This window comes from Petaurus breviceps, unplaced genomic scaffold (assembly GCF_028583685.1).
Source record: "Petaurus breviceps papuanus isolate PSGF00001 unplaced genomic scaffold, PetGlider_PUasm1.0 567, whole genome shotgun sequence".
Classification (NCBI taxonomy): Eukaryota; Metazoa; Chordata; class Mammalia; order Diprotodontia; family Petauridae; genus Petaurus; species Petaurus breviceps.
The window spans coordinates 5,887,495-5,900,481 of NW_027186383.1; the positions used below are offsets into that span (position 1 = coordinate 5,887,495).

General features: G+C 43.8%; 1 protein-coding gene and 1 pseudogene across 1 annotated transcript; both read left to right on the plus strand.

The window, feature by feature from the left end:
• Positions 1 to 442: 442 nt before the first annotated feature.
• Positions 443 to 1,372, plus strand: LOC138173180 (taste receptor type 2 member 7-like). The gene has a single exon (XM_069103064.1). It carries the CDS (start codon positions 443 to 445, stop codon positions 1,370 to 1,372), a length of 930 nt encoding a protein of 309 aa, XP_068959165.1.
• Positions 1,373 to 4,955: 3,583 nt separating this feature from the next.
• Positions 4,956 to 7,530, plus strand: LOC138173181 (protein Wiz pseudogene; annotated as a pseudogene).
• Positions 7,531 to 12,987: the final 5,457 nt, after the last annotated feature.

Here is a 12,987-nt window from a genome sequence, read left to right on the forward strand (position 1 = left end):
CATCTTAACATGACTAATCCTTTCCATGATCACCTCTCAAGGGGAAAGAGAAATGCAACAGAGAGAGAGAGAGAGAGAGAGAGAGAGAGAGAGAGAGAGAGTGAGAGAGAAACAGACAGAGAGAGAGAGAGAGAGAGAGAGAGAGAGAGAGAGAGAGAGAGAGAGAGACTTTCCTAGGTAGATTTAGATTTCCGAGGTAAAAGAGCTCTTCAGAAGACACAGAGGATATCTTAAAAAAGATATTTTAAGAGAACACTAGACATTTTCTTGCCTAAGACAGAAACTTTATTAAAGGCAGAGAAGAAAACTACTGAATTATCAAGTTTCAGAGGCACATATCTATCATTCCATATTCATTCTGCATGAAAATTAATTCAACAGCAGTAGCATCAAAAATATTATAAATATTGGTAACTTCCTAAGTGATCTCCTTTCTGCTGACATGCTAAGTAATGGGGAGACAGTTTTGATGGTTTTGGCAACTGGTGAATCTCTATTAGGCATTCTGGTAAATGGATTTATAGTTCTGGTGAATTCCTTTGACTGGGTCAAGAGCAAGAAAATGCCACCAAGTGATCTCATTCTGCTAAGTCTGGCCATTTCCAGAATTGGACTGTCATGTGCAATAATATGGAATAGCTATTTAATTTTAATCTCTTTTGATGTACCTACCTATGTAAGAATAGTTGATGTCTTCTTGGTCCTGAGTCACAATTCAAATATTTGGTTTGCCACTATACTCAGCACCTTCTACTTCCTGAAGATCACCAACTTCTCTAATTCCTTGTTCCTCTGGATGAAATTGAAAATTGACAAGATAGTCTTCATGCTTCTTTGGGGGCCTTTGATTATCACTTTATCGATTATCTTTCCAATGATGGAGAGAATGCATTATCATTATGGTAGCATCTTTAGTATAGGAAAGGAGAGAAATGTGTCACAGGAGGTGCAAGTGAGTAAGAGTAACTTTCTCATGCTCCAGGCCCTCTTGGGCCTTCTAAATCTTATTCCTTTAAGCTTATCTACAATCTCTTTCTCCTTACTTTTTCTCTCCCTGTGGAGGCACACCCAACAAATGCAACTCAATGCCACAGGTTCCAGGGATCCTAGCATAGAAGCCCATGTCCGAGCCATGAAAGCTGTGTCTTCCTTCCTCATCCTCATTTTATTGTACTATATGGGTTACTTTCTCAACTACTGGAGCCACTCAAAGGTAAACAGTAAGCTGGTTTCCATATTGAGTATGTCAATCATGTTGCTGTATCCCTTTGGCCACTCAGTGATCCTGATTCTGTGGAACAGCAAACTGAGGCAGGCCTCCCTCTGGGTGTGGCAGCAAGCCCTGTTTTGCCTCAGAGGAAGAAAATCTTAACTTGAACATCTTTGGAAGCTTGGTGCGTTCTATGGACCAACCAATTAACATGTACGGTTTTTCTTCTCAGCTTCTCCATTCCAATGAAGCATCAATGATTGCAGAAACTGTCTAATGTAGAGTTTATTCTGAGCACCTTGAGAAGCCCTCTAACTCTTTGGGCAAAGGTTAAAATGCTTTTTTTTACATGATCACATTGGGGGACATAGGATCATAAGAATAGAGTCATAAGGGATATCAGAGGTCATTAGCCCTAAACACTTCATTTTTTAGATGAGGACACCCAAGCCCAGAGAAGACTTAAGATCATGGATCTGAAGCTAGAAGGCACCTCAACACATCATAGAATCATAAAATGAGAGTCATTAGGTATGTCATATGCTGTCTAGTTTAATCTGCTCATTTTAGAGATAAGGAAATTGAAGACCCAGAGAGGTAACAGGATTAGAGATATGAAATTGGACTGCATATCTACTCCTTAGCTTTCATATTATAGAAAAGAAATTGGAGGACTAGAAATGCTTGGTGACTTGTCCAGAGTCATATACATTGTTAGTATGTGACTATGGCTCTATGAGTCCAATTTTGGTGCACTCTATATTATACCACACTGCCCACCCTTGTAACTTCCTTTTTTCTTCCTCAGGTTGATCATCTGCTCTCAGATGCTTGGTGTCAGACCTCTTTAGCAGCCCACCTGACTGGCCCTCTGGTCCAAAGCCAAATTTTTCCACCTTGCTGTTTCTTGCCCTTAATGAAGGTTTTGGGTAGGGTATGTTGCTAAAAAGAAAACTCATGTGAAGGGTGAGTGTCAACCCAGACAAATCTTGTTCCTCAAATGACACTTTTAGCCTTGATTTAGGGAAGAGTAAACAAAGCCCCATGCACCTGCGTGTGGTGGCAGACAATACTGCAAAGTGGAAAGCGTTCTTGCTCTCAGGAGACTTATTTCTAGTAGGAAAAAGGCACATGTGACAGTAATCATCACTCAAATCAGAACGAGTGTTGTATCCCTATGGGAAAGGTGGGAAACTTATTATATGTAACGATTCTAGAAAGGAACTTACAATGATGATGTGAATGCCACAAGAAATACAGGGTTATTGCTGGAAAAGCCTGGTCTTTGATTTCAAATTTCCAGGAGAGCAGCATGACAAGGCATGCTTCTTTATACAAGAAATATCTATGCCAAGTCCCAAATGGAGCTTGATTCCTCAAAACTAGTCATTCCTGTGCCATCATCCCATCATGAAAAGATGCCATTTGTCCAACTATAATGACTTTTAAATAAGCAATTCGTCTTCACTGGGAATTCTTGATTGTTGAGAAAGGATTTTAAGCTATTGCAACAACTCAATAAGAATAGGGAAGTGTTAGCCCCAGTGTGCCTGACCTTGAGAGACTACATTTAGAAGAGTGTGTTCAGTTCTGGGCGCTCCTTTTTCAGAAGAATATCGATGAGGCAAAAGATGTCCAAAGGAGGCCAGCCAAGATGATGATGGGCCACAAGATTATGCCCTCTGAGGATTACTTAAATGAAATGGTGCAGAACTCTAGACATTTGATCTGGAGAGGCACACTGTGAATGGGACATAATGACTTTCTTCAAAAAATTCAAGGATTGTCATGTGGAAGAGGGGCTGAATGTGTTTAAATTTTCCCCAGAAGATCAAATCAGGATCAATAGAGAGAAGGAGCAAAGAGACAAATTTAGTCTTGAAATGCCTCGTTTTTATTGCTTTTATTTTATCCGCATCTTCCACAATAGCGCTCTCTAGCCTCTCCTCACGGAGAGCCATCTCCTCTAATAAAAGAACGAAAACAAGGGAACTTTTCATAAAAGCGAATATAGGAGAAGCACCTGATATTGCATGCTGTGTCAGACCCACAGTGTCCCCTATCTTCAAAGTGAAGGGGAACTCTCTGCATCTTTCTTTTTGGATCCAAATTTGATCATTAGAACTTTGGGGTGCTTGTCTTAACAATCCACCCCCATATCTACTTTTGTCATTATTATTTTTATAAGCAATCAGGGTTAAGTAACTTGCTCAAGGTTACACGGCCAGTTATTTCTGGGTGTGGTGCTGAGTATCTGAGCCCGGATTCGATCCCCAGGTTATCCCGACACTGGAGCCAGTGCTTATACTCGCTGAGCCACCTGGCCGCCCCGACTTTTGTCATTATTATGTATATAGTTTGCTTGATTCCATTTACTTCATATTGCATTGATTCATGTAAATCTCCTTATGCTCCTCTGTCTCTATTATAGTCACCATTGCCTATAGGACAATCAAATTTCATTATATTCAGTTGCCATAATTTTGTTATTCCAATCCCAGTTGATTGACACCCACTAAGTTTCCATTTCTTTGCTAACATATGAATTACTGCAATGAATACTTCAATGTATATGGGACCTTTCTTTTTATCATTGACCCCTTTAAGATAAATGTCTAAACACAGAGAAATGTGTCAAAAGGTTTGGGAATTTTAGTGACTTTGTATAATTCCAAACTGCTTTTCAGAATTCTTAGACTAATTCACTTATAGCTCCACCAACAATGCATATGTGTGATAGTCTTACATGACGCTGATAACATGGACCATCAGTATCTACTTTGATCTTTACAGATTTTGTAGTCTGAGGAAAACCCAAGAGGTGTTTTGATTTGCCTTTATTTTATTATTCATGATCTGTGGCATTCATTCACATGATTATTAATAGGGTAAAATTCCTTTGAGAACTTTTTGTTCATATCTTTTTCCTACTTATTTATTCAGAAGAGTTTAGTTTGAGTACTCTAATTTAGTTAATTGCTATATTATCATGGATACCAGTCCCTTATTTGACATATTTGATACAAAGATTATTTTTTTAATCATTCCCTAATAGGTAAGTAGTCAAAGGTTTAGAACAGTTTTCAAAGAATAGCAAACAACACATAAGCATAAGAAAGGATGCTCCAAATCACTGATAGTAAGAGAAGAACAAATAAAAACAAATCTGATGTTTGATCTTAAAGCAGATAAACTGGCAATGGTGAAAAAATAAGAATAGTTGATTGCTGGAGGGGTTGTGGAAAGATAGGCACACTGATACATTGTTGGTATACTGTGAATGCGTGTGACCCTTTTGGAAAGCAATTTAGAATTTTTCAAATAAAGTAATTAAAATATCTATTATCTTGATCTAGCAATTCCACTACTTGACTTATATTGTCCCAGGATGTCAATAACAAGAAAAAAGTTCCCACATACATCAAAACACTTATAGCACCACCTTTTGTGATAGCAAATAATTGTAGACATAGTAGATTCCCATTGACTGGGGAAAGGTTAAACAAATGGTGATACATGAATGTAACTGAAAATCACTGTGTTATAAGAAATAATGAATATGATGAATACAGAGACACAAGGAAAGACTTTATTGATCTCATAAAAGTGGAATAAGCAGAGCCAATGGAATGGTCTACACAAGGACTGTTTTTCAGTTAGGTCCAAGTCTTTGCGGTGCCATGGACTTGTCCATTGGGTTTTCTTGCCAAAAATACTGGAGTGGAGTGCAGAGTGACAAAAGCGGATGGGAAGTCAGTGGTGGAGGGCAGCCCCTCTCCGTCTCCTGGGTCCCGTCCCCCTCCCCACTGCCAACGCTGCCGCCGCTGAGGAATGGCCCAAGCCAGGGCCAGGAGCTGGAGCAGAAGCAGGCCTGGGCCTGGGAACCATACCGGTTCTGGCCTCTGAGGAAGAAGAGATGGTGGTTGTGGAGCTGGCTTCACCCCTGCTCCCAAAAAGAGTGCTCTTCCACCTGGGCAGCTAGAGCAGACCACGAGCAGACTGGGGAACCAGATGTCTCCAGAGATTCCCCCATGGGACCAAATAAGAGCCCCCAGATCCCAAGGCTCAGAATCTGACAACATGTGAAGTGTGTGGTGCTTGTTTTGAGACCCGAAAAGGCCCTTCCAGCCATGCCCGCTCCCACCTGAGGCATCTAGGTGTGGCTGAGTCTGAAAGTAGCCGAGCCCCCATCGACCTGCTCTACGAGCTGATGAAACAGAAAGGAAAACCTGACAGCAGCCCTTGCCCCCATCCCTGGCCAAGAAACCCAGCTCCCCAAAGGAGGCAGCTGCTGCCTCTCCCTGAGCAGGCCTGCTAACCCTCAGCAAGGCACTTGACAGACCCCCTGATCCCCCCATCAACAAGGCCATCAAGTCACCCCCTGGTTTCTCATCTAAGGGCCCACCCACCAGGCTCCCCTCTCCTCAAGAAGGTGCAGCCTGCCTTGTCGTGTCCCCCCCCCCAAGAACCCAAGCTGCCCCTGAGCCCCCTGTCAGGCTCCCCAAAGGCGCAGTGGCCCCAACCAGAGGATGAGGGGCCCCTGAACCTCACATCAGGGCCCAGAGCCAGTCAGGGACATTCATTGTGAGTTGTGGGGCTAGTTCTTTGAGAATCTCAAAGGTCTGTCAAGCCACGCATGCTCCCACCTGTGGCAGATGGGAGTACCAGAGTGGTATGTCAACGGTTCACCCACTGACACCCTGCAAGAGATCCTAAAGCACTGGACCCAGCCTCGGGCTAGAGGACCTCCCAACCCAACCTTGCCAGACCCAAAGGGCCTGGCCAAGGCAATGGGTGGGGGCCCGAAGTGCTTCAGAGCTTCATGTACCACAGCCCCCTGGGCCACTCATCAACCACCTCTCCACCCCCAACTGCTCGGAAGATGTTCCCTGGTCTGCCACCTCCCTCCCTCCAGAAGAAACTGAAACCTGACCAGATGAGGATGGAGATCAACAGGGAGATGTTGGCTGGTAGCCTGCACAGTGAAGGTCACCCATCTGATGGGCCCTAGTCACCTCGTGAGGACATGGCACCTCTGAATCTGCCTTTTCGGGCATAGCCAGTCCAGGACATCCACTGTGAGTTCTGTGGTGAGCTTTTTGAGAACTGCAAAGGCCTGTGAAGCCATGCACGCTCCCACCTGAGGCAGATGGGGGTGACCGAGTGGTCAGTTAACAGTTCACTCATTGACACTCTGCGGGAGATCCTGAAGAAGGCCAAACCATGTCTCATTAAGAAGGAAACCTGCTGCAGAAGAACTGTCCTCACCCCTAGGTGAGGATGGGCACAAATCCCCTGGGAAGGTGCTTCAGGCCTGTCTCTGACCCCATTGGCTGGTCGTCCCAGCAAGCCTGCGTCTGGCTCTGACATTGTACCCCGGGAGATGAACCTCTTGCCTCTTGCCACCAAGCCATCTACTGGATTCCTCACCCTCATGGTAGCAAAGCAGCCACTGCCTGAAGACCGATTTCTGTCTGGGGAAATGAAGCCTAAGACCTATATACAGACAGAGCTGCCCTTCAAGACCAAGACCATTCATGACAAAAGCTCACACACCTCCAGTGAGGCTTGTTGTGAGCTGTGTGGCCTCTATTTTGAGAATTGTAAGGCACTGGCCAGTCACGCTCGGGCTCACCTGCAGCAATTTGGGGTGACAGAATGGTGTGCGAATGACTCCCCAGTCGAGACACTGAGTGAGTGGATCAAGCACAGACCCCAGAAGGTGGGGGCCTACCCAAGCTATATCCAGGGTGGCCAGCCCTTCACCAAGAAGTTCCTTAACTCAGGCCATGATGGGGACAAATGAATGCCCCTCTCCTTCACCCTCCAACAGCCTCACCCTGGTGAACAAGAACCTGGGGGTGAGCTAGGACCTGGGGAAGCTGGCCGGATTGGAGATGGTGGGGAGAGTCCCCTGGCACCTCACCTCTGGCTTTGGTGAAGGCAGAAGAACACCAGCGTCAGAATATCAATAAGTCTGAGCGCCGACAAGCCTGACCTCTGGATATGACCCCTTTTTGAGGTGAGGAAGCCAGTGACTTTCAGCAGAAGCTGGAAGAAGTTCGACAGCCACCTCCCAGAGTAAGGCTTGTCCCCTTACTGGTCCCCCAGTCTCTCCAACATCTTTGGTGAAGTTTGTGGGCAACATCCACACTGAAATGCAGGTTCTGCGAAGTGGAGTTCCAGGGTCCCCTCTCCATCCAGGAGGAGTCGATACGGCATCTCCAGAGTCACATCCTGGAAATGAACTTTTCCGAAGCAGAGCCCGGGCCCGTGGAGCCTGAGGCCCCGAGGCACAGACAGTGGCAGGGTCTCAGTAACAGGAGGCAGTATGAAGCATTCCAGAGCCACCTCTCTTCCTCTCTCTCTCTGCTGGTTTCACCCTTTGTCTCCTCACCAACCTCCTCTGTTCCATTTCCAAAGGAGCGAGTCACAACCTCAACCCTCAGGCCCAGGCCCTGGTGCCCTAAGCGTGAACACTACAGATAATGATGAGTTGTTTTCCTAACCTTCCCTTCCTCCCTCTCCTTCCTCTCTTCCTTGGGCTTGGAAACTACCCGAACCAGGGTGTGAGAGTGCAAAGAGGACATTTCTCCCCACAGGTTTTAGGGCAAAACTCATACCCATGAGCCCTCGAGTCTTGCTAATGCCAGGAGGGAGAGAGGTGGCTTGCTTCTTTCTGTCTGTGGCCAAGCAGATTAGAAATCTGCAGAGAGCCATGGAGGATAGTTCCTCCGTTGGGACCCCGAGGGCTGGAGCCAGAGCAAGGCAGTCAGTCTGCACTTGGTTAATTGTGTGTAGAATCCCAAAGCCCCTGTCTGTGTGCTGTCTCAGGAACCAGGTGGTTAATAATAGCTTCCTGGTTCCTCTTTTGCCCCAGGTTGGCTGCATGATGGTCCTCACTACTTCTGACCTCTCCCCAACCCCCCAGACACAACCCATCCTCCACATACTCCCAGGGCATCTTGTTTCATGGCGGAATCTGCCCTTCCCTACCCTCTTCCCTTCTTCCTTCCTTCTTTCCCTCTCTATTCCACTAGATCCCTGATCAAAGGAGTGCCTCATTCCCATAGTGCTTGCTTCAGGGCCCTCTTGATGCCTCGTGTAGGGGTCAGCGTTGACCTCTGGCCTTCCACAATGCCAGGCTGGGAGTACTGACAGCATCCAATGCCACGGAAATCACTGGTGGCCCCAAGCAGCCTGAGGCCCTGAGAGGGGTTTTCCCTGAGAAGAATTCAACTCAGAGCTGACAGCTTTCTCCTGTCAAGTCATGTCCCCAACGATGAGAAGGGAGTACTTTAGAGGCCCCCTCCCCTTCCTCCACTCTGGGATGGGACTGCTTTTCCCTCATCTCATCCCCTCTTTCACTATTGCTTTTTATGTAGAGCTTCCTAGACCTTTCACTTTTTAAAACTAGTTTTGTGTAGAGAATAAGGAACATTGATTTTTGTTTTGGAGTCCTGGGCCAAGTAAAGCTGGGAGGCAATTGACCTTTTATCTTTTTTCAGTGGCCACATTCTGGTTATTAATGTACCTAGAAGTATGTAAATTAGATTAAACTTCTCTTCTGGAAAAAAAAATACTGGAGTGTCTTGAGTTCAAATCTTGTTTCAGCCTCTTATTAGCTGTATGGCTATAGATCACTTACATCTCTTAGACTCAGTTCCCTCATCTGGAGAATGCTAACAGCACCTATTTCATGAAGATTAAGTTAGATAAAATCTGTTTTTATAAATAATATAAATTTTTATAAATAATTTTAAAAATATTATATATATATAATATAAAAATTATAAATAATAAATAATAAATAAAATAAAAACAATTCTTCACAAGCTGCAAAATATTTCATGAATATTAGATATTGTAATTTGTAATGATAATGAGGAAAAATAGAGGTACAAGGAAGAGGAAGACATGATCTGTAGAGAGGTCAGATAAAGCTGAGTGCCTGGCTCATCGTGGAAACTTGGCAAGCATTTGAATATAATTGGGGGAGTGTCATTTGACCTACTGCTTGAAAGACTGGTGAAATATTGGCAGGCAAAAAAATGGAGCATCTAACCCCTGCTAGAAGACCTATGTAGGCAAAGGCTCCAAGAAAGGATGTTAAAGGATGTATTATGGATCTGGAAGTAGTTCTGTTTGATTGTTGCTGATGGTGAGGGGAGATGGTTGTGTGAAGGAGCTATAGAGGATAAGATTAGAAAAGAAAGATAGAATTAGGATATGGGGAATCTTGAATGTTGGGTTCTATTGACCAAATTTTAATCTCTAGACGGTTAAGAGTGAGAGAAGACTTTTGACCCCATTTAGTCACATAAAGACTATGGATGAGGAAGGTAACTTGAGAGCACGGTTGTCTTGCTGCTGTTATTGTTCATCCTTTCTTCCCCAAAGAGGACCAATGACATCAGGAGGCAGATGTCTTGCCTTCAAGTGAATTGGATTTGAGTGAGTCAGGAGTGTGCAAAGTCATCAGCCTCAGTCTCTCCTCCAGAGTCCTCACACTCCCCTGGCAAGATATAGGTCAGGACAACTGGTGATGCAAAGAGAGACTAGAGGGAGGGGCACGAACTGCAGAGGTATTGTGATGCTAACGGCAAGACAAATGTGATTTAGGGCTATAGAAGTGGGAACGGAGAAGAGACAACAGTGAACTTGGAGAACAGGGTCTTACATGTTTTGTCCTGTAACTTCCTTCTTATGCTTCTTTCTCTCCTTTCCCAGTACCAGCAGCCTGGTTCAGGTCCTTATCAGGAGCCCTTGTGATATGGTAATAGTCTCTTAATTGGTGTCCATATTTCTAGTCTCTTTCCCTCTCCAATACTCCTTTAATTTAGTTGCCAAGATAACAATGCTAGGATCTCTTCTAGTCTGACCTGATTATATTACTCACTCAATCTCTAAACCCTTCAGTGGCTCCCTATTTCTGTGTGTGTGTGTGTGTGTGTGTGTATTTGTTTGTGTGTATGTATGACTACTGTTTCTTACCTTCAAACTCTTGGCCCTACTGCCAAGAGAACAAAATACATCAATCCCTTAGCTTAATATTTAAGAGATACCTCAATTGTCTTTGTCTTACTTTTTCATACTAACTTCACGTTATCTCTTTTCACAAAATCTATGTACCAACTACTCTAGACTTCTAGCTGATTTCTGACTTTGACATTCTATCTCTTGATTTCCACACTCGCCAAGGCCTGGAATGAACTCCATCTTAATTTCTACCACTCAAAGTTCCTATTGCAATTTAAGATTCATCTCAGGTTGCCCTTCTTTAAAACCTTCCCCCATATCCCTACCCTCATGCTGACAGTGTTATATCTATCCTCACAATTATTAGAACACTTTTCTACTGACCTTGAATTATACTAATTTGTGTAAATGGCATGAAGCTCCGTAGAATGGAATCTTCTCAGACTGTGGTTTTGTTTTTATCTCTATTCCTCGCACCTAGGTCTGTGCTATATACTAATGCAACCCCCTTCCAAGTTCTTGGTTTACTTGCCCATCTGGCATCTACCCAGCTGCTCACCAGCCACGGCTCCTGGTATCCTAGTTCTCTATGGCCTCAGTCCAAACCACCTTTTCCTTTTAAGAAAAAGCTAACAATTGCACATGTCATCTTAACCCAAAGGACTGTTCCCATGTTACAGGAAAAAAATTCAAAGTTTTAATGCAATTGAAACAATGATTTTCTCCCTTATTAAACAGTCTGATGTAGATGAAAATAAGACTTGTCATTTAACTATTCTTTGATTATTATACAGATATCTTTCTCATAATCATTGTTGATTTTGATTTTCCATATATCTGTAGTTTCATCAAGATATTGTTATTTAATTCTAAATATTTTGTTTTGGAAATATACCACATATAATTTTGTCTCTTTAAAATTATGCAAGAGAGGGGCAGAGACAAAATGGGAGAGTAAAAGCTGGGACTTACCTGAGTCATTCCACAAGCTTCTCCATATACCTGTACAAAAATGACTCTAAACAAATTCTAGAGCTGAAGAACCCACAAAATGATAGAGTGAAATACATCTCCAGTCCAAGACAGCCTGAAATGTCGACAAGAAGGGTCTATCACACTAGGCTGGCAGTGGAGTGCAGTACTACATGGACCATGCCAGAGCAGATGGTCTGGAGCAGGTCTGAGGGGACAGAATCACTGGCATCTATAGTGGTTTCCAGACTTCTCAACCCATGAATACTGAGGACAGTGTGGAAGGTCAGTGGGGGAACTCTGTGGGTAAAAGAGAAGTGCTGTCTGGCCTGCAATGGCAAGCAAAAAAGTAGTTAACACCTTGTTTCAGTTCAAGTTTCTTCTGGGCCTTGCTGATGATTGAGAAGCAGAATTTGTGAACCCCACAACTTATGAACCCTAGAACTTGTGAACTCCTGTTTCTGATGCAGCAGGAAGGGGAGGATCTAATGACCATATATAAGGAGAGGTCCAGCCTGGATATAGCAGAATTGAGAACAGAACTTGTTATGGCAGAACTGAGAAGAGAGAAGAACTGAGCAGAACTGAGCAGAACTGAGAAGAGAACTCTTCTGGTGGCAGAGTGAAGTAGAAAACTTGTGATGTCCCAGCACTCCATTTTTGTCTGTTTTGTCTGTGTTGATTTTTGTTTGTGATATTTTGTACAGAAGCCCTGGGACCTTACTGGAAGCCCTGAAAGATAATTTTCTTGTTGTCTGTTCACAGAAGTCCTGGAGGAGGGTTTTAGAGGGCCTGGGGCTTTACTGATGATTTGTGTTGACCTCTTGAACCTTGTTTGTGGGTCTCTGTTGATTTCACAAGCAGATAGTGAATTGATGATGGTGCCAGCAATGTGCATGAATGTTGTTTTGGCCCTGTTAAGCTTTGTCTTCCCAGAAACAGAAACTGTGAAGGACTTGAGGTGGACTGGACACTGTGAGCTTCAATATAGAATGGGAGTTGGACAAGGAACTGGATGAATAACTGGATAATGAGCTGGACAAGCAACTGGGAGCTGTCTTCCTTTGATCCCAGATGACAGTTGTGTAGATTCGGGCAGGAGCTGGGACCATGGAAGAGGAATCATAAAAGCTGAGAGACAGCCTCAAATCAAGATGAAAAGATATCTTTTTGGGTACCTGATGCTGACTGAGAAGATTATGATTTACTATGACCTAGAGGTGGAGAACTTTGACCTTTGTACTTTGAGTCCATTAAGAAGGCAAGCCTCCTTAAGGTTGATTGAATTAAGGACTTACTAAATGATTGAGTTACTAAATTATTGTACTTTGTTTGAAACTATGTGGCCACTTTGGTGAAAACTATGTGGCCATTTTAGTGATAAGTTGTTATGTCATAATATTGTGAATGCTGTACTTTGATTTCTGTGAATGTTTTGCCTTAATTTACTGCTGAATAGAAAGTTCACTATACCGTGTAATCAAATCCTTGAAGCTGTTCACAGCAGCAGTCCTCTGGAAAGCTACTCATGCTTTGCTTTACATGGCCCCAGTCCTGAGGTGAGAGAGATGGCAGCGGTGGTGGCAGCAGCAGAAGCAGCTTCAACAGCAGTGGCTACTTCCAGAGCTATAGGCCCACATAGGGAGGGAGATCAAGTGGCTGATACAAAACCCGTGAAGCTTGGGGACAGTACACCCACACCCCCCAACCTCACTGGAAGCAGAATCCTACCTTGACAAAGAGTTAGAAAGTCAAGTATTTGTCTAGGAAGATGAGCAAACAGAGTACCAAAAAAAGTCAGAGTATACATTATCACTTTGGTGACA